We start from the raw sequence: 23,858 nt of genomic DNA on the forward strand, positions 1-23,858 counted from the left end.
GGGCTAAAATGTTTCTCCCATGCCCAGATCTACAAGATGCTAGGGGATGAGGGACTCAAAATCATGGAAATGCTGTGATCCCTTGTCTCTTTACCAGCTTCCACAGACCAAGGTTACCCAGGACCTCTGGGTCTCCAGGTTGTTGCAGAAAGAAGCCAACAAAGCTAACCTTTGACAAGCAGGTGTCACCATTTTAGAGATGTAGCTACTGAAATTCAAAGGAGCTAAGAAATTCTCAGCTAATTCTTCTGAGCTCATACTTGGCGCTGGATCCTATACAACCTGCAATTTCCACTCTGAAGCCCATGCCGCCTCTGCGTGTGGTAACACCCCACAGCTTCAGGATTGAGCTGGACACCCTCCCAGAGGCCTTGGCACAAGGTAGTTAGTAAACAAACACTTTCGAGGACCTGCAGAGAAACGTGGGGTCTCCCTTACTCCAGGCTCACCTTTCCTGAAGATACAAGTTTTCTTTCTCTGTATCTGAGATTGGATGAATAAATGTTATTTATGTTATTTATTTTCTTTGTGATGAATAAATGTTAGGTCACCTTCCTAAATGAAATATATGTCAATCCAGCTAGTGCTTGCAGTTTCCTTAGAGAAGTCCAAAGAGCAGGGGCATCTGTTGGGTCTCTAAGCTCCCCAATACTTATCAAAATAAAAGCTAGTGTTTGAGTACAAAATGCTTTGTAAGCAAGAGCTCATCTGTTTTCAGGGCCAAAAATAACCAAAACAGTTTTCCCTCTGTGTGTCTCTTTTACCATCACAAAGAACATTCACAACACTTGTGACATGAGATGTGCGGTGGGGGCTCCCCCACCAAAAGTGAATTTCTGTGATTCCAGTTGGGTGTTTTACAATTTACCTCCATGCTGACACCACCTATCTGGAGACATCGTCAGATCCCACAAGTTACAGGTTCAGATGACAACAGTAAGTCCAAGTGCTTCTGACCTAGTAGGCTACAAATCTATGCTTCCCATAACTCCCTCATCAGGTTCAATTAATTTGCTAGAGCGGCTCACAGAATTCAAGAAAACATTTATGTTCACCAGTTTATTAAAGGTGGTGATAGAGGGTAGAGATGAACAGCCAGGTGAAGGGATACATCAGTAAGGTCTGGGAGGGCCCTGGGCACAGAAGCTTCTGTCCCCATGGAGTTGGAATGCCTCAACCTCCTAGTACGTGGATGGGTTCTCCCATCTGGAAGCTCTCAGAACCACATACTTTTAGGATTTTCATGGCGACTTCCTCACACAGGTAAGATCAATTATTAACTCTATTTCCAGCCCCTTTCTCCAGTCTAGAGGAGTGGTGGACAGGACCAAAATTCTAAGCTTCTCATCAAGGCTTGGTCTACTGGGAGACCAGTCTCCATCCAGGAGCCATCCAGGAGGCCACCCAGAGTCACCTCATTAGAACAAAAGATGCTCTGACTCCTATCACTTAGGAATTTATAGGGGTTTTAGCTCAGTGCCAGGAAATGGTGGGGAAGGGGGCAGAGACCAATGTATATATTTTCTATGATCTCACATCATCTCATCTCTTTAAAAACCCAGGAGACATGTATAATTTTCATCCCCCTTTTGGATCTCAGGAAACTGAGAAGTGACATACTCAAAAGTGACCCAGTTAGTAAGTAGCAGGGACAGCTTTTAAACCCACCAGACAGCCTCTCATTGGCCACACTTGGAACCGTCCCCAGTTTCCCCTCTACTGCACGGCAATGTAGAAGGTAGTGGGTTTTGTTCAGCTGAATGTCATGTTGCTAAGGATTCTGGCATACACCAGTTGTGGGACTAACCACCTTATTTTTCCAAGACCTCAGCATAGTAAAGCCATGAATCACCACCCTCACTCTGCTAAGCATTAACTTTTCCACTTGAGTAGCTCCCAGAGCCCAGTCGGCTTCCCTTTCTAGACTTCAGCATGACTCTGCTCATCGGCTCATGCCTGGGCCTGTGCTGGTTAGTTCTAACTGTGGTCTCTCTAGGTGGCCCAAAGAGCCCCTCCATGGATCTGATTCCAATACCACCGAGACGCTGGACCATCTCCTCCCACAGGGCCATTTGGCCCCACTCACTCCTCCTGTCCTCTGATGGAAACCTCTCGATTTTCCTCTCTGGTTACAGTATAAGCAAGTACTCTTAAGAGAAAGAGGAGCCAAGAGAAGTTTAAACTGACAGAACTGGACAAATGGTTTCTTTCCACAATGGTAGCAGCTCCTTCTAAACAGCCATCTACAGGGGCCCGGATGTTGCCTTCTACTGCAGCATCTCTAAATTCTTACCGCAACCTTGCACGGTTAACATTCTCATCCCCGTTTCACAGACAAAGAATTGAGAGAAGCTGGTTAGCTTGCCTCAGGCCACACAGCTAATAAAAAAAAAAAAGAACCTATGTCCCTTGGCTCCAAAACCTGAGTGTGTGTTCACCGCTGCACAACAGCATCTCACTGGAAGCTGTCGGGAGCACTGGATAAAGAAAATGCATAAACATAAGAAGTGTGATGGGCTTGGCACCCTGAGCAATGGCCACAGGAAAGCCCAAGTTCAAGTTTTAGAGTACCCTGGAGACTCTCTAAGACTACTGGCTCCAACACACAAAATGCGACATCTGTGAGTTTTTCTGGAGAGCCGGTTTATTGAGCTCATCAGATTGTCAAATGAGTTTGTGACCTTCACAAAAGTTAGGAATGCCTGCCTATCCTTTCTATCCTTCCAGATCACCACCGCCCTTGCTGCTACAACCAGGGCTGCGTGGTTGGAGAACTGAGTCAGGAAAGAGTGAAGCTGCACGCTGGGATGACAGCAGACCTTTGAGAAAAAAGACGGGAAATTGCAAGAGGTCCCAGCAAGTTAGTAAAGCAAGTAGAAAGCAGCAAGTCATTTACAGGAATTGGGCACAGGGCCTTGAGGCAGGACTTGGGTCACTGAAGGATGGTACTGAAGCATCGGTCTCCAAGTCCTCAGGATTCCAGGCAGGGAGCTAAGGCAGGGCCAAGGGCTCCAGAGAGGCTGGGGAATGAGCCAGAACTTGCTCACTTGTATTGAATCCCCAGCCTGGTTACCGACCTGGGAATCAGCATATGAGAAGAAATGCTGCACGGGGAGGGGGGGCAGTCCTGGTGCTGAGCCGCTACTATAGATCCCCTTCCCCTTCTGCAATAGAAGCAGGACTGTTCCAGAATCAGCAGTTGAGGGGTGTGAAAAAAGGGAGTGTCACTTGTTCATTTACTCATCTTTAAGCATTTATTAAGCACCTACTATGTGCTGGGAACTAGGGAACCAAAGAGCACAAGATGGTTCTTGGTCTCCAAATGTCCCACATATGGAGTTCACGGGCTATTGAATAGAAGAGCCAAACGAATCCTGACACATGTTCTCAGCAAACAGTGAAAAGCCCACCGTGTTCTTGCCTGCTTTACCCTCGTGGTGGAAATTCCTCCTGTCAGAGGGGAATAACGGGAATAATGCCTGCCCAGGTCAGGCTTAGGGACCTCGTAGCTCAGCCCATGGAAATGGTCCACTAACTGAGTGCTCCCACAAACATCAGTGAGTTTTCTCATTCTTCTACCCAATACACATATCTGAAGTATCACTGGGCAGGCACAGAGCTGGACACTGTGGGAGACACAAAGATGCCCAAGACACAGTTCCTGCCCGCAGGTGCACCAGTAGGGAGGGGGCCCCAGGTGACTGAGACAGGATAAGGCTGCAGTTGCCATCAGAAGGGGTACACATGAAAAGGGGAGGTGACTTCAAGCTGAGGGCACCAGATAAGGACTCACAGAAGGAAAGGCCGGTCTGGGGGAATTCAAAGACAAGGATGAACTGAAAATGTGGAGTCGGGACGAAAAGGTCACTCCAGGTGGGGGCAATAGGGTGGGTGGGTCAGCCACAGGGGAGAGAGAACAGGTCATGTCTGGGGACATTCCACAGCCCAAGTGGCTGGAACCAAGCGGATGTGGAAGAGAGCAGAGGCAACCAGGCTGTGTGGAAAGGTCATGGTCCCTGGGGAAGCCATGCAAGCCACGCTAAGCCAAGCTTCATTTGGCTGACACAAGCCACTTAGTAAAGGGGGTGTCAGACACTGGGCTTTATAACTTCAAGAGGTTCATAATCCCATAAGGAAGACCAAGTTGTGTAATAACTCTTGTCATACTGTTCTGAACACACGATTCTGCTGTGTATTGAGAACAAAGGAACAAGCAGAGTGCCTGCCGATGTCTGGTAACCACAGACCAGGTGGGACCACTCCAGTGGAACCTGTGGCTGCCCCCACGGCTTGTACTGGTGCGGATGGTGCTCCCCTCTAGGGAGTCACTCTCTCTCAGCCAGGCCTGTGCTAACCCCTTCACATATGTCATTTCACTGAACCTTGCCAGCTAGCCCAAGAGGTAAATTACCTCCAATATGCCGGTAAGCAAAACGAGCCCAGAATGGTTAGGTAGTTTGCCTAAGATCACAGAGCCAGGCAGAAAGGCTCTAACTCAGAACTAGTCTGATTCTACAGCCCATGCACTCAACCACTGAGCCTCCTAGCTCCCTAGGTCATAAGTAAAGATCATATCACTAACATTAGCTCCTCCCCTTCTGGAGAAACCTGGCTCAACTCCTTCTAAAAAGGAGGCTCTCATTTTTATCCAACTGTGTGTACATTACATGCTATTGAAGGTCTATTCTCACACAAATACGTCAGCCACAAAACAGACGTAAATAAACGTTTTTCTTAGCAGCAGCCAGTCACATATTTATATTATTCAATTATTCAATTCCACCACTTTTTTTTTTTTTTCAATTCCACCACTTTAAAAAACAAAAGGTCTAAATTGCAGGTGCTAAACACCAGATGAAATCAGGGGAAAGCTCTTTTTCCCTTCTCCATATCACTGACCTCCCCCTGCTCTCATCTCTAATTTTACTAAGATGACTGTTTCCTCCTATGGACAGGAATTAAATGCTTTTAACCCAGACCAGAACAACTGACTCTAATGCCAAGTCCACTCGAGATCATGACTCAAGGCATTCTTTGGGACATTTCCTGTTTTTTGATAAGTCAAGCCTGCCTGCTTTTCTCTCCATTCACCGAAGGTCAACATCGCAGTAATTAACCTGCATGCCAACCTCTGAATAAAGTTTCCAGAGAAGTGAACAAACATTCCTTGCCCGGCCACCACGCCCTCTTGCACAGAGCCATTTCCTCTGCTGTGCACCTACCACACAGTGTGATGGACATTTAGGTACGAGGCTCCAGAGATCACCAGACCTCCTAGGACTGGTCTGGCTACCTCTGTGCTGAGAGGGCCATGTGGTGGCTCGTTTTATGTGTCACTTGGCAAGGCAACATGCCACCTGTTTGCTCAAACTCAAATCTAGATGTTGCTGTGAAGGTATTTTATAGATGTGATTAACATTTGCAATCCATCATCTTTAAATAAAAGAGATTATGCTCTGTAATGTGGATGTGTCTCATCCGAACCATGAGAAAGAGGTTTCCTAGGGAAGATGGAGATTCTGCCTCAAGACTGTGACACAGGGGCACCTGGGTGTCTCAGTGGGTTAAACCTCTGCCTTTTGGCTCAGATCACAATCTCAGGGTCCTGGGATCAAGCCCCGCATTGGGCTCTCTGCTCAGCGGGGAGCCTGCTTCCCCCGCCCCCTCTGCCTGCCTCCCTGCCTACTTGCGATCTGTCTCTTTCTCTCTCTCTCTCTCTGTTAGATAAATAAATAAATAAAATCTTAAAAAAAAAAAAAAAGAAAAAAAAAGACTGTGCCACAGAAATCCTGCCAGAGTTTCCAACCTGCTGGCCTGCCCCACAAATTTCAGACTTGCCAGCCCTCAGAATCACATGAGCCAATTCTTTAAAATAAGTCTCTCAATGTCTCTGTCTCAACACACACACACACACACACACACACACACACACACCCTACGGGTTCCATTTCTCTGGAGAACCCTAATACAATAAGCAATGCCAGGTGTTTCTGGAAGCAATAGCATCTACAATGGTAACACTTTTTCAATATTTCCAAAGACGCCCCATCTCAGTGATCCTCCTGCAGGGAAAAACACAGGACTGGCCCAGTTCTTCCAAGTGGACTTTCAAATCAGTGAACTCTCAGATTCTCTGAGCTGTTATCTCAGAGAAACACGGGCTCAACCACTGAGCTCAGTGATTGTTGAGCTCACAAGCTCCTCTTGTGTACCCTGTGGAATTTAGACTAGATGGTCTCTAAGTCTTCTTCCAGGTCTAGTAGAATAGACCTTATGAAGGACCTCCAAGTCCTCACTGGCCAGATAGCTATATCTTCCTGACACGGCCCCAAAAGAAGGGGGAGTCCCATTTACAAAGCTCCCCGAAGTAACTTAGCTCTTTGGTCGGCAAAGTAGAGATCTCTAGGTCCAGCCATGCATCTAAACTTGACCTCCCATTTAGAAATACTTCTTCATCTTCTCTGGGTCCCGAGTTATGGCCCCTTTGTCTGAAGAAATAGTCACAGACATATATAAAGTCACCTGCTATTTGGCCTAGAATATCACAGACCCCCTGAAGCCATCCATGCCTGGCTAACAGTTACTGAATGCTCTGAACTAGTCACTGTTCCCAGTGTTTTCCATGGAGCGTCTCATTAATCTTCCCAGCTACCCTGAAAGGTAAATTCTATTACCATCATCCCCAATTACACAAGGAGAAACCAAGCCACAGAGAAGTGAAGCAATTTATCCGAGGTCACACAGCTAGGAAGTGCTGGAGCTGGGAGTCAGACTCTGGCAGTCAGAGACACAGAAGTTTTCTGAGTCGGAGGATTAAGACCAGACAGTGACTCCTTGAAGGCTGGGACTGTATTCTACTAATACGTTACTCCCCTCAGAGTCACTTCTCCAGGATTTGAGTGGACTTAACTTCATAAGCTCATGGAAGTATTATTACTGGGTTTGCTTTAACGATTAAGTGAGAAAATGAAAACGAAGTGCTCAGCATGGGACCCAGCACACAGGAAACGCTGGGCTAACAGGGGCTATCTTTCTTTGTTTTGTTTTTGGTTTTTTAGTATGGCACCTGCACAGCGCCCCTTGTGCGCTCTGGGGGTGGGGGGGGGGTGCTTTGGAGCCCCCCCCCCCCCCCGCCAGGGCAGGGCCCATTCACCGGAGCAGGAGCCCAGTTAGGCTCGGCTCAGCCCTGCTGGAGCAGCTCTCCCTGCTCTGGCTCCGTGCCAGGCCTCTGAGGCCCGCCTGGGGCGGTGTCTGCTCCTCCCTGGCAGCCACCAGCATCTTGGAGAATTTCCACCAGAACCACAGGGCGGTGAAGGCCAGAGCAGCGGCCGCAGGAGACTCCTCCGCCCTCAAGACTCCGAGGTACCTGGGGGAGCACAGAGACAGGTGGCCCATCCAGTCCCACCCTGGCTAAAGGTGGGTCTCCGACTTCTTGCTTTCCGACCCTGGCTACCCTACCTAGGCTCCGCGATATGTTGTCAAACGGGTTCTGGGGAAGGTGTTTCGGCCAAACGGCAGCTGCGGTACAAAGCAAGGCTGTTCTGTACATTTCTGAGAGAGTCACCGATAGCTCTGATAAACGGAAACGCCCAGAGAAAAAGGCACACAAGGGTGACTGCTCTGCTTTCCATACCCCAGGCCGCCCCCCTCCCCCACCTGGCATCTGGAGATGTTCTTACAGGCAAACAGGCTTTTGAATCAAAACCGAATCCTCAAAAAAACAAACAAAAAAAACCCCGAATCCTCCCAGGGGACTGCGGGGAAGCCCAGTCAATCTGAACCAATGCCTGCAGGATCTCCTTCCCAACAGCTGAGCCTGGGGGGAGAGGGGGTGTCCCAGCTCCGCCAGTGGTCAGGGGTGCCGGGGGAGGGATACCGGGTAGGACCCGCACCTGGACCAGCTGCCTGGGTGGAGAACTCGATCACGTGACTCTTGGGCTTCCGCATTTATTTTGCATGTGAGCATATGCTCCCTGCCAGGTGGCTTATTTTATTCCTTTTTTTTTTCCTTTTTTCTAATATTTTATTTTTTTATTTGACAGAGAGAGAGGTCACAAGTAGGCAGAGAGGCAGGTAGAGAGAGAGGGAGAAACAGGCTCCCCACTGAGCAGAGAGCCCGATGTGGGGCTCGATCCCAGGACCCCGAGATCATGACCTGAGCTGAAGGCAGAGGCTTTAACCACTGAGCCACCCAGGCGCCCCCCTCCTTTTTTTTTTTTTTTTTTTTTTTAAAGATTTATCCATCTGTTGAGGGAGGGAGCCGAGAGAGAATGTCAAGCAGACTCCCCCGCCTAGAGCAGAGCCCATGACCCATGAGATCATGTCCTGAGCAGAAACCAAGAGTCGGTGCTCACCCCACCGCGCCACGCAGGCACCCCAAGTGCCAGGCACTTTAAACACATTCATGTCTAATCCTTCCAATGGAGGCATCAGTGCTGCCATTTCTCGATGAGAAAACTGGGTTTCAGGGATGTGAGGTGACTTGCCCAGGATCACACAGCCAGTAAGTGGCAGAGCGGAGCTGGGTCCCCACATCCATCTCATTTCCAAACCTGTGCTCTTAACCTCCACCAAGGGCTGAGGATGCCGGTGACCTGCTACGTTTCCCCCATTTCCCAACTGTGTGACTCTGAGCCCATTATCCAACTCTGTATCTACATTTCTTCATTAATAAGTATTGGTACTAATATTCAGGAATAAGAGCTACCATTCATAGGGCTCACAGTATTCCAGGCACTCTTCTGAGGGCTTGGTCTATGTTACTATTCACTATCTCCTGTTATGGTCACCATTATTATTCTGATTTTGAGGCACAGTAAAACTAAGTAGCTTGTTCAAGGTCACCCCCTAATAGGAAACAAAGCCAGAATCTGAATGCCGGCTTTCTGGCTCCTAGCCTTTAACCTCTCCTTCCTCTGCCTGGTATGTGTCTGGGACAATTCGCTAGACAATGAATGAAGGCTGGTATTTGACAAATTCACCTCCAACCCAGCTGAGATGGAAAGTTCCTCAAGCTCCAGAAGGGCCTCTCAAGGCCTGAGAACCCTAGAGAAGAAGATGAAGAAGCCCACCCTGCCCGGCTGTATTGAGAATCTGACGAGAACTATAAGAGTGTCAAGGACACAGGGGACACCCCTTTGTGTTGGATCAGAATCAGAATCATAAACTACCTCCAACAGACAGCATGAAGAGGATCCATTCCTCTGGCCTCCCTGATTCCAGAGATAGTATCAACAGAAAATGAAATAGTCCCAGAAAAGAATTTTGAAAATCAGCACAAAACACTGAGTCAAAATCTTGATAATTCAATTCCATCCCTTCTAAGCAAGAAACTTCTAGCTGAACTACGCTGAACCTCAGATCCTGGTGTCCCACAGTAAATAATCTCTTTCAGTGGGATTTTTGCCATCACCAGAGGTTTATCCATCAACCCCAATCCTCCTGCCTATACTGGGGATGGTTTTGACTTTGGGGTTCTTTTTATTTTTAAAGATTTTATTTATTTATTTGACAGACAGAGATCACAAGCAGGCAGAGAAGCAGGCAGCGAGAGTGGGGGAAGCAGGCTCCTTGCTGAGCAGAGAGCCCGATGAGGGGCTTGATCCCAGGACCCTGGGATCATGACCTGAGCCGAAGGCAGAGGCTTTAACCCACTGAGCCACCCAGGCGCCCCAACCTTGGGGTTCTTTAGCAAGTTCAGCTGCTCAGCTACTGCAGGTATGAAGCAGAACGGGGAACCAGGAGTGTCCAGGATGGGGATGGCAAGTAGATTTCACGAGGAGAGATGTCAAGCACAGAGAAAGCCAGACACGTGCACAGCAGTGGGAAAGGGCACCGATCTTCCTCTCAGGACTGGGGTTCTAGCCTCTCCTCGTCTCGTCCTGGCTGCCCAGCTCTGGCTGCTCCTGATCTCTCTGAAGCTCTACTTTCTTATCTGATAAATGAGTCTAAACAATCCATGCCCTGGGCCCCCACCAGACTTGTTGTGAAGGACAAATGATCAAGCCCAGGAAAGGGCTTTTCATACTGTAAGTGCCCTGGAGAGAGGCCCCTTCCTCAAGCCATGTCATACAGGGGAAGGCATCTTAACATGTCCGTCCCACTGGGACAAACCAGAGGACATTTGGAGCCCCGGACGAGGCCCCTGAGGCCAAAGGTGTCAGGCCCATAGATACCAATGGCCCAGACCGTGGCATTGCTCTGGCTAGACGTCCCTAGGGCTGAATTTGCCCAAGGAAATACAATGGGAAGGAGATAGAGCATGGATGTCAGCCATGGGGTTCTGAGCCCTGAGGCTGCGTGTGTACATTACCTTAGGTGGGATGAAAAGTACCCACGGCTGAGGCCCAGCCCCACACACAGGGGCATTCCAGTCCCAGCAGTGGGCAGGTGTGTCCCAGCTCTGCCTGACACCTGCTGCAGGACCCTGACCAAGGCACCCTGCCCTCCCCAATCCCACAAAAAGAGGGACTTCAACTGTAATAAGAGGGACTTCATTTTTCGTGAAATTAATGAATAAATATATATATGAAACACTTGGTGCACTTACTAGCTCTCATCATCAATATAATCTGCGAATAATGAAATTTTTTTAAACAGTTCAAGCTTTCCAGGAATTTAAACTCGGTGAACTCTGAATTCATGGACCCCTCGCTGGGTTGACAGCTGGACAGCGATCTGCATGCAGGCAGGGACAAGTCTCGCTGGTTCCTGACCTGGTATCACTGCAGGGCTGAGCGCACAGCCTGGCAGAGTCCACCCCTGATCAATATTTGTTGAATGAATTTATGCTTGAGAGAAGAAGTAGAGAGACAGGACAGCGAATGAGAGAAGGGAGGGAGACAGGGACCATCCAGGCAGTGATTTCCCACCAGGAGGAGAGGTAAGCAAAAAGAATTCTAAAATTTTTAATCATGAAAGAGAGATAAGGAAAAGGATTAAAAAAAAAAATTGGGGGCGCCTGGGTGGCTCAGTGGGTTAAAGCCTCTGCCTTCGGCTCAGGTCATGATCCCAGGGTCCTGGGATTGAGCCCCGCATGGGGTGGGGGGTGGTCTCTGCTCGGCAGGGAGCCTGCCTCCCCTCTCTCTGTGCCTGCCTCTCTGCCTACTTGTGATTTCTGTCTGTCAAATAAATAAAATCTTTAAAAAAAAATTGTAAGTTGTGCTATGGGGATGGAAAAGATGATGAAGGTAATAAACCGGAGGGAACGCAGAGGTGAGGTAATGGAGACCCCCCACCACCACTCAAATATTAGAGCTTCTATGCTTTTCATGCAATATGTTAGAGTTTCAGTCTCTGCTAATAAAATGGCTCCGACTCGATTACCAGAGGAACGATTCACCACTGAGCGATGTCAGCTCTGAGCTTCTGAGTCACAGCAAGTCATAAAGGCTTTCATGACCCTGTAGAAACTCAGCCCTGGAAGGCTGTGTTTTGTTTTTCTTTTTTTTTTTTTTCCTTTTTTTTTTTTCAGTTCTTGTGTTCCTGGTACATGTTCTTCCTCTCTCAGCCTGGGTCCCCGTGATCCCTACACGCTGAGCAACTCGATCCACTCAGAGCAGAAAGAGAGCATAATCTGACTTGGTTGTTCTGAGAAGAGGTTGGGTGTTATCTCCTTACCCGCGCTGACCTCAGGGAATGCACGTGGAAACTCTGGAATCAGACAGGCCCACGCTGAATCAGACTGGTCCCTGCCTCAGTTTCTCTACGCCTAAAATGAAGATGATGGTAAGACCTACTCCCTAAAAATGACCTTGAGAATTAAACAAGGCAATAGGCACAGGTGTGGGCATAGCACCAGGGTTTAATAAACAGCGCGGTGGTATAGAAAGTGGTTGGTACTCAGGCCGTCTGCACCCCTGCCCCCCAAGTCAGAATCTCCAGAAGACCTAAGCAGCAACGAACGCTTACAGCATTTCCTATGTATGTGCTTTCTATTTACTCATGCTGGTCGTCACAACTACCCTCTGGGGTGGAGACTGTTACCATGCCCATTTTGTAGATGGGACAACGAGGCACGCCGAGCAGCAGTGAGGGAGAGGAAGTCCTGGACTCCTCATGGCTGTGGCTGTCCTCCCGCGCTCTGTGCTGTGTAATAACCACACACGGCAGTGTACGTCTAAATCAATGAACACTAGAAGGTACTAAAAACTCAGTTCCTCGAGTCACACTGGCCACATTTCAGTGTGCAGCAGCCACATGTGGCTTGTGGCGACCACCGCATACAGGGCAATCTCGAGTATCTCCACCATCCTAGAACGTTTTAAGAGAGACCTCTGATCTAAATTGTGGAGCACACAAGTAAGTGACTGCCAAAGGAAGTAAGTAAAAATGAGTAAAACCCTGTCTTATTATCACCACATGGATTAGTTGTTTTGACAAAATATGCACCCAACCTAGACTGCGTTTCTGGATTCATAGCTTCACCTTGGGAAAGGAGAGCATAAAAGCCTGGCATCAGCTGTCCTCACTTGATTTGGAAACTTCTTATTTCCTTAGTCCCTAACCTAGGCCACTGATTTTTTTTTAAAAAGATTTTATTTATTTATTTGACAGACAGAGATCACAAGCAGGCAGAGAGAGAGGAAGAAGCAGGCTCCCCATTGAGCAAAGAGCCCGATGTTGGGCTTGATCCCAGGACCCTGGGATCATGACCTGAGATGAAGGCAGAGGCTTTAAGTCACTGAGCCACCCAGGTGCCCCTAGACCACTGATTTTTTACTTTGCCACGTGCAAAGAGAGCCAAACTTCAAGAGATGTGCAGAGTAAACATCTATTTTTTTAAGTTTATTTAATTTTTTTGTAATCTCTACACCCAATGTGGAGCTCAAACTCACAATCCCAAGATCAAGAGTTGCACATTCTTCCAACTAAGTCAGCCAGGTGCCCCCAGTAAACACCCATTTTTAGACCAAGTACCTTAAATACATCATCTTGTTTGACTTTTACAACTTTTAGAAGTAGGTCTTATACCCACTTTTTAGTTGGGAAGACTGAGATTCAGAGAAGTTCCTTGCCATTAATAAGACCAAAGCCCTCCTATGACGGTCAGAGAGGTTGGCTGGGGCTCCTCTGCCTTCCAGCTTCCTTTGTGGTGCAGCTTAATGGATCCCAAACAGCCTGTAGAAACTCTGAAGTCTTAAGGACTCAAGATCAGTTGTAATTTGCGGGCAGAGGGATCTGCTTCCATATGGTCCCATCTGGTCCCTCTGGCCTGTGAAACCATGATTGTCACCGGGAAGACTTCTTGACCCCTGAATTCACCAATGACCCCCTGAACTCAGGACTGACTTCCCGAAGTCAGGAAACTTCCAAAAGTTTCTACCTGTCAATTTCATCTTTAGAAGCTAAGGAATGAATTGCTGAAACAGGAAGAGAAACGTTTGAGGATCTGTACGCAGATGAACCAGAAAGTACAGACAGTTACCTCAGCTTCACTCTAACCTTAAAACCCCCTCCAAATAGTCATCCCAATCCCTAATAAAATGAGCCTCTCATGCCATTGGAATTATTCCCACGATCTCCTTATTTGTATGGATGCAGATGACACTGAGAGGCAACTCCACATGGCGTAGTCTAACTCTCGACGGAGACTTTGGTCTGGTAACATGACCAGAGTGAATTGGGTGAGGAGCTAGAGTCATTGATTCAGTAACTACTTATTGCTCATCTGCTACCTGCCAAGCACTAAGTTAGGTGCTGAGGAAAGGGATAGTCCCTGACCTCATGAAGTTTACTGTCCAATGGAGGAGGCCAACAGAAATCAACTAAGCCGGCATATACATAACTTTGTGTTCTGACAGGAGTACAGGATGCTAGAGAGACAAATACAGAGGGATCCTATGAGGACCTCTGGTTCCAGCCCTGCCCTGGGGAGCCCAGACCAGCCAGAAGGCCTGGCACTGCAGGGGACCAAGGCTATTGCCCATCTGCCTTCAGCACTGCTATAGCTCTTGGCATGACCTCAGCCACACAGACGTCACAGGGCCAGGGCTCCACTGCCAACAGGCCAACAGCCTCTCTCAGGCTGCTGCCGGGCACCCCTCTCATCACAGAAGGGCTTGCCTTGCTGCTGGTCATTGCGGCTGCTGACTACACTGCAGAGAGCCTCCCTCTGAGTTCCTGAGGTAAGCGTGAGTTGAAAATCCAAGTCAACAGAGAGTCGCTAAGAATCTACTGTGTTCACATCCATTGGGATGACCGTTGTGGAAACAAAACAAAACAAAACCAGAAAATAAGTGTTCGGCGAGGATGTGGGAAAGTTAGTAAAATCATGCAGTCAGTATGGGAAACAGTGTCGTGGTGGCTCAAAACCTTAAACACAGAATTACTGCATGACCCAGAGATGCCACGTTGGGCTTTATGCCCCAAAGAACTGAGAACAGGAACTCAAACCAGTATTTGTACCCCTGTGTTCGGAGCTACAGCACTCACAGTAGCCAAAAGGTGAAGCAACCCAAGTGACCATTGATGGTGGAACGGATAAACAAAATGTGGCATATACACACGGCCTTACCAGAAGGAAATGTTCTGACACCTGCTACAACACGGAGGAACCCTGAGGACCTTGGGCCCAGTGAAATAAGCCAGCCACAAACAGTCAAATAGTGAATGATTTCACTCAAATGAGGTACCCAGATAGTCAAGTTCACAGAGACAGAAAATAGAATGATAGTTGCCAGGGGCTGGGGGTAGGGTGCGGGGAGGGGGGGGGATTATTGTTTAATGAGCACAGAGTTTCAGTTTGGGAAGGCAAAAAAGTTCTGGGGACTAAAGACGATGATGATAGTACAAGGGCAGGAATGTACTTAATGCTACTAAACTGTATAGTTAAAAATGGTTACAGTGGTAATGTTTATGCTATATACAGTTAACTACAGTTAAAACAACAGCAACAATAAAGAACCAATCACGTGCCTGGTCAAGAAGTTACAAGGCGCTCTCACAGAATCAAGACATTGGCTCTGCCTTCCACCTGCTTGCACCCCACAGCTGCCAAGCATCCCATCTTTTCATCTAAGCCTGGGCCACCCCTCAGATGGTCCCCAGGGTTTTGTATGCCCCGCCCCAGCAGTGGGAGAAGGAATGGGGACATAGAAAGCAGAGGAAGCGAGTGTTTGCCATATAACTACAGACGGTCCCTGCCTTGGGATGGTACAACTTAATTTTTCAACTTTATGATGGTGCAAAAGCAATCTGCATTCAATGGAAATGTACTTTGAAATTTGAATGTGGATGTTTTCCTGGGCTAGGGCTCTGCTGTGTGATGCCCCCTGGTGCTGCAGCAGGGGCAGAGAGAACAGCTGCCAATCACCCACACAATCACAAGGGCACACGACTGATATACTCACCACCATTCTGCACACAGATGGTCATTCTGTTTTTCACTTTCAGTATAGTATTCAATAAATTACACAAGATATTCAATACCTGATTATAAAACAGGCCTTAAGGTAGATGATTTTTGTCCAGATGATGTAAACTGATGTAAGTGTTCTGAGTATGTTCAAGGTGGGCTCGGCTACGCTATGATGTTCTGCAGGTGAGGTGTATTGAATGCATTTTTAACTGACGATGGGTTTATTGCGATGCAAACCCATCATAAGTCAAGAAAGATCTGTGTTATGTACCAGACACTATGATAGTGTTGTAAATATTTTATCATTGTTGATCCTTACAATGTCCCTGTGAGGCACGTATCATTCTCCTCATTTTACAGATGAAGAAATAATTGCTCAGAAATATAGTTGATCAAAAATATTTAGTTCCCAATGACATACCCAAGAGTGAAACTTAGTCTGCCCAGTCCAAGGCTCATCGCTTTACATGTATTGTACTGATTACAAAAAGGAGGAGGCTCTTTTAGGGGATGGAGTAGGGTTGGGCAGAGGATGGCAAGCAGACAATGCCCCAGCTGGAGGGAGGTGGGCCAGGTAGTTCAGGGTCTAGGCCAAAAAGCTCAGCTTGTGTAGTAGGGGTATCTGGGATACCTGTCTGGGGTGTCTGTGTCCTTTGGCACGGCTGATTAGACCAGGGGTGAACATCTGACCAAAACTGAGCCAGCTGTGTCTTTCTCTCAAAGAAGAGACACCGAGGCTGTAGGAGACAGAGAATCTGGACCACGTCACCTCCATAGTAACTCAAAGCCCCATGCACACTGCCAATTGCAGAGAAGCAGGAGTTAGAGGCTCCATGAAGGCAGCCACTGTGCAGAGAGAAAATGGATGTCATGGGCAGGGAGGAAGAGAGGCATGACATCCCATAGTCCCTGGGGGAGCGAGAGTGAATGCCACTCTGCTTGACACAATTCTGGCTCCTGTGAAGCCCATCATTTTGGTTCTGGGAGATTTCTCTTTAGCTTTGGGGAAAAAAACCAAAAAGACAAAACTACATTTTATTTGAGCAAGCTTGCGGGTGTGTGTTCCTTGCATAAGCAGCTGTTGGCCATGACAAGTTCTCTTTCAGGCAGGCCAACCGGGTAGGGAGAGAAGGACTTTAGGTGAATGAACCCACAGCTCAGCTTGGTTAGCTTCCCACTGGCCTCTGGGAAAAGAGTAAAATCCGTCTTCCCTGTCACTTTCTATTTCTATGCCTTTCTTCTCTCTCCAGCTCCAGTGCTCAGGCTGGGCTCCTGCGGAGCTGCCCCACCCAGCCTGGTGCTAACGGGCAGGGTGAACAGCCCCGCGCGCGTGCGGGGGGTGGGGGGGTGGGGGGGTGGGCAGAGCAAGTCCCAATTCACAGAAGAGTGTGAGGAAGGGTGACCCTATGAGCCTGACCAGTGTGGTTTCGGTACTCATTTAATTCAGTCAGATTGCTTTCTCAGTATCTTTCATGTTAGTTCCTTCCTTCTCATTCTGGCCCTCGGATGAATGGCCTCTGCCCTGGGAAAGCATTCGCCTCAACCCGTGCTTTAATCACCCTCTCTAGTACTCATCTGTCCTTCGCAGTGCTGCCTAGCATTTCCCTACTGCATTATGAGTAAAACACAATCCCTAACCACACTGGCTTACCCTCTGTCAACCTCACCACACAAGCCCATGGCTCCCAGGCCTTTCTGCACTGTTCTGAAGCCTGGCATGTCTTCCTTTTCATTACTTGTCCCATTTCCTCAACCTTTAAGACTGAGTCAAGGGAAACTTCCCCACAAAGCTTATTCCTCTTCTGTCTGCTCGTACATTGTAATTCCATACATTTGTTCTGGTTTGTAGCTCGTTCTTGTGTTCTAACAAGTTGATTTCCTAGGCCTAGGAGACCAAAACATATTATGTATATTTTTCTAGACTGTCTCGTGCTTGTAGATCTTCATAAAAGCAAATGTTATCAAACAGGGAGAGAAGTTGAGGGGTTCCCATGTGCAATTTCACATGTATATTCATTTAATCCTCAAACAACCCTGTCAGGTAAAGATGTTATTAAGAACATTGAAGCTGGTATCTTATGATCTCACTGATACAAGGAATTTGAGAAACAAGACAGAGGATCATAGGGCAAGAGAGGGAAAAATGGAACAAGATGAAACCAGAGAGGAAGACAAACCATGAGAAACTCCTAATCTCAGGAAACAAACTGAGGGTTGCTGGAGAGGAGGCAGGTGGGAGGGATAGGCTGGCTGGCTGGCTGATGTACACTGGGGAGGGTATGTGCTACGGTGAGGGCTGTGAATTGTGTAAGACTGACGAATCACAGACCTGTAACCCTAAAACAAATAACACATAAACTGTTAATTAAAAAAAAAAAAAAAAAAAGAACACCAAAGCCAAAAATCTTAATTCATTTGCCCACGAACACGCAGGAAGTAAAGGATGGGAAACGGGATTTTTATTCAGGCCTCTCCAGCTCCAAAGCCCAGGGCCTTTGCACCCTAATGCCCAATAGTCTTTGCAACCAAACACCTAATGCTAAGTTAGCTGATAAAGCTGAAGGTGCCAGTTGTCCACACAGCTGTTCCTGAATGTTCAGAGTCACTCACAGCACACCCCTACTCAAAAGGACAGTTGTTCAACAGAAATTACACCAAGGATAGGTAATCACTGCCATGTCATGGCATATGCATTATGTATTATAGGCCAATGAACAGTTCATCTATGAATTCTCACCATAAAAATCTCATCAACTTCACATTTTCCTTGCAGCATCAAGAATGCAAAAAGTACTATAACACCAATTTGCACCTGGGTAACACGTGCTAGGAACTGATGATGCTCAGTGTTCAGGAATGTGCAGGGCACCTGGCTGGCTCAGTTAGAAGAGCATGTGACTCTTGGGGCGCCTGGGTGGCTCAGTGGGTTAAAGCCTCTGCCTTAGGCTCAGGTCATGACCCCAGGGTCCTGGGATCAAGCCCCACATCAGGCTCTCTGCTCAGCAGGGAGCCTGCTTCCTCCTCTCTCTCCCTGCCTGCCTCTCTGACTAGTTGCAATCTCTGTCTATCAAATAAATAAATTAATTAATTAATTAAAAAAGAAAAGAGCATGTGACTCTTGATCTCAGGGTCATGAGTTTGAGCCCCATGTTGGGTGTAGAGCTTACTTAAATAAACAAGCCTTAAAAAAGAAAAAGGAATGTGTGAAGTGAAGTGACCCTTTGCCAAGCTTTATCCACAAAGCACCTTAGGGAATATTAAGTTAATTCTTCCTGAAAGAAGGGAGATTGGCAGACTTCTGATAATCCCTTTCAGGACCAAGAATCAATGACTTTATTGCACTAGGCTGTCTCAAATTTCCTGCCAGCTCTTGCTTTCGTGGTCAACATCTAAAATGTATATTCAACATCAGTGATACCCTAGGGGTTGCAGAGGATATAAAAATCTCATTTCTTTCTGGCAGGGTGAAATCCCATGAGGATGGAGAAATTCACCAGCAAACCCAAACCAGCAAATACCAGCAACTTTGGGCCTGCCTTGAGGACATGCGTGCAAGTTAAGAGATGTTGTGGGAGAGGGGAAGAAAAACAAACCATTTAATCCGTTATTTTAAAAGGCATTGTGGTTTTGTAAATGACTGAAAGCCTGTAAAACCTGCCTTTAGGAAGTATACCTCTGAGAGTTCCCAAGCTTCATTCAATAAAGCGGGGTCACTTTCCTTAGGTGGTGATTTTCCAAGCTGGGTACTCCCGGAAGTCAGGGAAATGACTCAGTAGATTAACACTTCTGCTTTCTTGAGTGTTTTTTAAACGTAGGACAGTAATTCTGTGGGAGCACCAGCATGGCAGAATTGTCAGTTGAGCCTGTGGGAATCTTCTTGGCTAGTCCCATGGTGTATCTGGGTAAATCACGTCACCATGTGCACTGCTCCCCAGGCACCTTCACAGATGACAGTGAATGAGACCCATTGGGTCTTTCTCCCATCATGCTTCATCCTTCTTAAATGGAATTTCATAGCTTTTCTGCTTCTTTAAAAAGTTATTTTTAAACATTTAACTGTAAATTTTCAAATAACAAACTGCTCTTTGCTTAAAATAGTCAGAAAAGTCTCTATTGCATATATCCCAGCCGTGGGGTTTCTCTACAGATCTAATCCCCTTTGGATAAGCCATTAAAACTCCATTTTTCCAAAGAGGAAAAAGAAAGCGTTCTCAGAGAGCTCAAGTGGTTGCATTAAGACTACAAAGTTGATAAGCTTTTTGAAAGGAGGTCCTAGAAATATCTAGGATTTCACTCCAAAAACATGTCCAAATGAAATAACAGGTATCCAAAAAATAGGTAATAATGTGACAATTATTTGGTGACCACCGGAATAATAGCTACTTCACAAGGCGATGATCTACACAAGACCAGAACAGAAAATTCTGGCTAATGAAATGGACAATATCATAAGGAAAGAATGAGAAAAATGTATTATTGGAACAATTACACACCTAGGAGCTAGATGTTTCATATGAACACAATGTTGTCATGCTGTAAAAGCAAAGCAATATTAAGGACTGCAAAAAAATTTCCTCTCAATCAATCTAATGCTAAGAGATTTGACACCAAAGCAAGAGATGAGCTGGAGGGAAAATGGAAATCTATGGCAATAACCAGCAAAACCATCTTTAAGAGGAAAAAAAACAAAAACAAAAACAGAAAACAATGCCAGAACACAAAAAGGCAACAAAACCAAAAAAGATAATCTGCCCTTCAGAAATGCACACATTCACAAAGACTGCACTGTAAGAGCGTCCACTGCAGCAGGAACACGGCTAACAGGGAGTTGTTGCAACAACTTACATGTCAATAACAGAAAGTGAAGAAGAATTCAAATCAAACTGTTCTGACTCGTTATTCACAGGTAATAAGGGGGGACAGAAAGAAAGAATATGAGGAATGTGGGGAGTATTTTTACTTTTGAGTTATATAATCCCTTCCGGATGGTTTGTTTTGTTTTTACCTTGTGTTATTTTCTTATTAGTAATGTCTTAAATATTATTTTAAAACAAAGTTTAAGCCTGTTATGTTGGGGGAATCATGAAGTCTTGGAGATGAGAAGTTGCAGGCATCTCAGCCCAATTCAGCTTCACAGCCTGGCTGTCTGCATGGAACTCAAGAGAGGATGGCCTCCTCTGGCTTGCAGGTGCTCTGGCCTTAAGATTCAGAGTAGCTTCCAGAAGCTGGTGCACCCCAACAATGTGAAAAATCAAATAAGCTTCATGGTTTTCACTGTCTACTCTTGCATTGAGAAACATCCACGACATTCTGTCAACAGCGACTCTAGTGACTCCCAAATCCTCCTGGCTCCTACCAGGTCCTAAGAAGTTCCGTTGTCAACCTCAGGACAGGCTGGAACACAAACCATCAAGGTCAAGGCTAAACCATGTGGCTGGCAGTGCAGCACATTCCCTGCTAAGGGGAACTACAGTCTCACGGGATCTTGGGGTCTATACAGTCATCACCCTTAACACCCATCATTGGGACATTCTTCCTACCCTCTTGGAGTTGGAGGAGAATTGGTTTTTGTCCTGACCTTGCCATTTTATGTATTCAAGGTCAGCATTTTACACATTTCAGTAAACACGGGGGCTTTCCTTGATCTTCTCTTAGGGCCTTTTACCTGTTACTCTCCACACCCCCCCCACCCCCATCAGACATTGGACATTGTAAGAAGCGTCCTTAGTTGCGTCAGCCCTTAATGTTACTTAATTATACACAGTGTCAAAACCGGAGGCACACCTGGAAACATTTGCCTTCACCACTGTGTAAAACTATGAAAGAGGTTGAGAGGAAGAAATAGGCCATTTCTGTTACAGTATCAGCTGCAGTACTCCACATCTTGGTGAGAGCAATACACGCAACTATAAAATGACGGGATTTGACAGCCAGAAGGAACCTCAGGGAGATCAGTTCCCATCATTCCACAGCTCAGAAACTGGAGGCCTGGGTGGTAAATCTGGGTGGTTTAGGAACTATCAGCCAGAGGCCGGGCCTTCCTACTCTGAGTTCAGAATTGTTTCTGCTGTCAGGTTGCTTGTCAGATGAATGACTGACTGACTGACTTCACCACCCAGTTTGCACAACCAAAGGAGACTGGAGGAGAGACTCAAGTATAAATGATCTAGTAAATATAATTGGAGAGACTACATTTGCCCAATTTAACTGAAGTTTTCCACGTTCCACTGAGTGCTTATGTGGATAGCCTCAGGCATATTTTTAGTCAATTAAATGTTTTGACCAATGCCGCATATACATTGAGGACAAAATGTTAAGTCAGATTTCAGTCCAGTGTTAAATTCTAATTCTGCTATAATCTGTAGGACTTGCCCCAAATAATGAAATCACCAGGGTGAACCTAATATATTTTTACATGTCTTTACGTGTCAATGGTGAATGTACAGACTTTTCATGTTATGTCCCTATTATTCAATCACTTCAAGGAAAAACAAAGGACTTAAAAACAACTAGTACGTACACGGGAACATTGTCGTAACATGACTGTGTGGTATTACCAACCCGTTTTTCAAATCACGTTGTCTTTTAAGAATTGAACATTGACCCTCTTTTTCTTTTCTCCTTTTTTTTTTTTTTTAAACTAAACAACCATTGAACAGCTTTGGGTTTCATTTCTTTCATTTTCTTGCTCATCATTTACAGAGATAGGTTTGAGAAGAGAAATAGAGATAAAATAGAGAAAAGAAAGGAGAAAGGCAGAGATAAACCAGAAACTGGAAGGGAGAAGTAGTTGGTTCCTGGAGGAAGAGAGAAATGTTTGAGGTGTGGTCAGAGGCGTGGTCAGGAACCCTGTGCCCAGCAAGGCTCCTACTTTCTTGTCTTTCCCTTGGGCTCTCATCCCTCCTGCCAAGAAGTGAGCTGGCAATCTTACCAGTGACCTTGGACGAACAGAAAATGATAAAGCTCCTAAACTCAGATGAGGCACATCACCCGGGCCCAAACTGGGATCTCCAACGCCGGCGAGTAAGCCATCACACTAGCCACTCCTGTCCCCCTCCATGGTGATGCAGTGTCATAAAAGAATAAACTTCTGGAATTACAGTAGGCCTTGTAAAGATGATCTAATCTAAACCCTCCTCACTGTTTTTACAGAAAAGAGAACTGACATCCAGAGAAATGAGGTCACTTGCCCCAGGTTATTCCAGCAAGACCGAAGTAGATGCCCAAACCACAGGCTTGGTTTGTTCAGAGCTCTTTCCTGTGCGAGCAATTTAAAAGCTATGGAACACACGCTCTCCAAGTTTGGCGAGATGAAGAACAATGACAAGAGGGCACAAAACAACATGAAAACAAACTAATCCGAAATAATAGCTTCACCCCAGCTCCCAGAAGTCCGGTGAGGAAGAGGCAGCGAGTGGGCTGTTTTATGGAGTAATGGTACCTGGAACAATGTATCTGCACTTTTTCCTCTGTGACCCATGTCTGGAAAGCAGAGACAATAAACATGCAACAAGACTGCCCAAACTTACTTTGAACCAACACAGGCCTTTCTGAGACTTAAAACTTGGGGATCAACAAATTTTTCCCTACACAGGCTTACAGAAATCACATTAGTAGAGTTAAAACATCCGGTCATTGGATGAGTCTCAAAACCCTGGGGGAAAATGAAATGCCGTCCAGGGAAACCGGTCCTCTCCCCTCACCTGCGCAGCAGGTAACACAGGAGCAAAAGCCAGAAGAGGCTTCGCTTTATCAATTGACTAAACGCAGAGTGTCAAAGAGTGTGACCCACGAGACTTCCCATTCCACAACAGGACCTGAGAAAAAGAAAAAAAGTTCCCTTACCCTTGAAAACCACAGACACGATAGGATCCGGTTTCCCAAATTTCGTTTTAGGGATATTGCTGGCAGATTCCACTATCACCCGAAGCATGGCTCTTCCTGGGCGGAAAGCAAGTTCCAGCAGAAGGAGTTGAGCCGAGTCTGCGCTGGGGCTCCGGGCGCGCCGCTCCGCATGGGGAGGCGGACGGGGTGGAGGAGGAGGGAGTGGGGAGAGAAGGCAGATCTCTCCAGTTCTCCAGTCCCGAGCGCAGGGAGAAAGGCAAGTGGGTGGATCTCTGATGGCTTGTGTACCGAACACTACGTGTAAACCGACACCCCAACTCCCGGGGGCCCCCACAGTGCCGCAGGCACCCGCTTAGGAATTGGGAAATGTGGAAGCGAAAAGGACCAAACCTCAACTAAAAATAATTATGTGCAACATATGAAACCGAAGTGGGTTGGCTCTAGTAAACGTGGCCAGGTCAGGAGACCTTCACGATGCTGCTGCCTTTTAGCCAAAAATCGTGAAGCCGAATTGATTGGTTTTCCGCCACCTCTTTTCATTATTTTCTGGGCTTTTCATGGAGTTTTAAAACTTCTTTTTTTTTTTTTAATTTTATTTTTGCTCTTTCTTCTCTCATTGTTGGGCACACCCACTCAGCAACCACTTCTGTTAAAA

At 46.6% G+C, this 23,858-nt stretch overlaps 1 protein-coding gene across 1 annotated transcript in view; it reads right to left on the bottom strand.

Annotated features, from left to right (window-relative positions):
- The window catches only part of MYOF (myoferlin), a 155,760-nt gene extending 132,279 nt beyond the window's left edge, over positions 1 to 23,481 (bottom strand). Inside the window, 1 exon segment of the mRNA XM_046027131.1 lies at positions 23,204 to 23,481. Coding sequence (XP_045883087.1) covers positions 23,204 to 23,291 — 88 coding nt within the window. The 5' untranslated portion in view covers positions 23,292 to 23,481.
- Positions 23,482 to 23,858: the final 377 nt, after the last annotated feature.

Source organism: Meles meles, chromosome 13, assembly GCF_922984935.1.
Source record: "Meles meles chromosome 13, mMelMel3.1 paternal haplotype, whole genome shotgun sequence".
In the NCBI taxonomy this organism is placed as follows: domain Eukaryota; kingdom Metazoa; phylum Chordata; class Mammalia; order Carnivora; family Mustelidae; genus Meles; species Meles meles.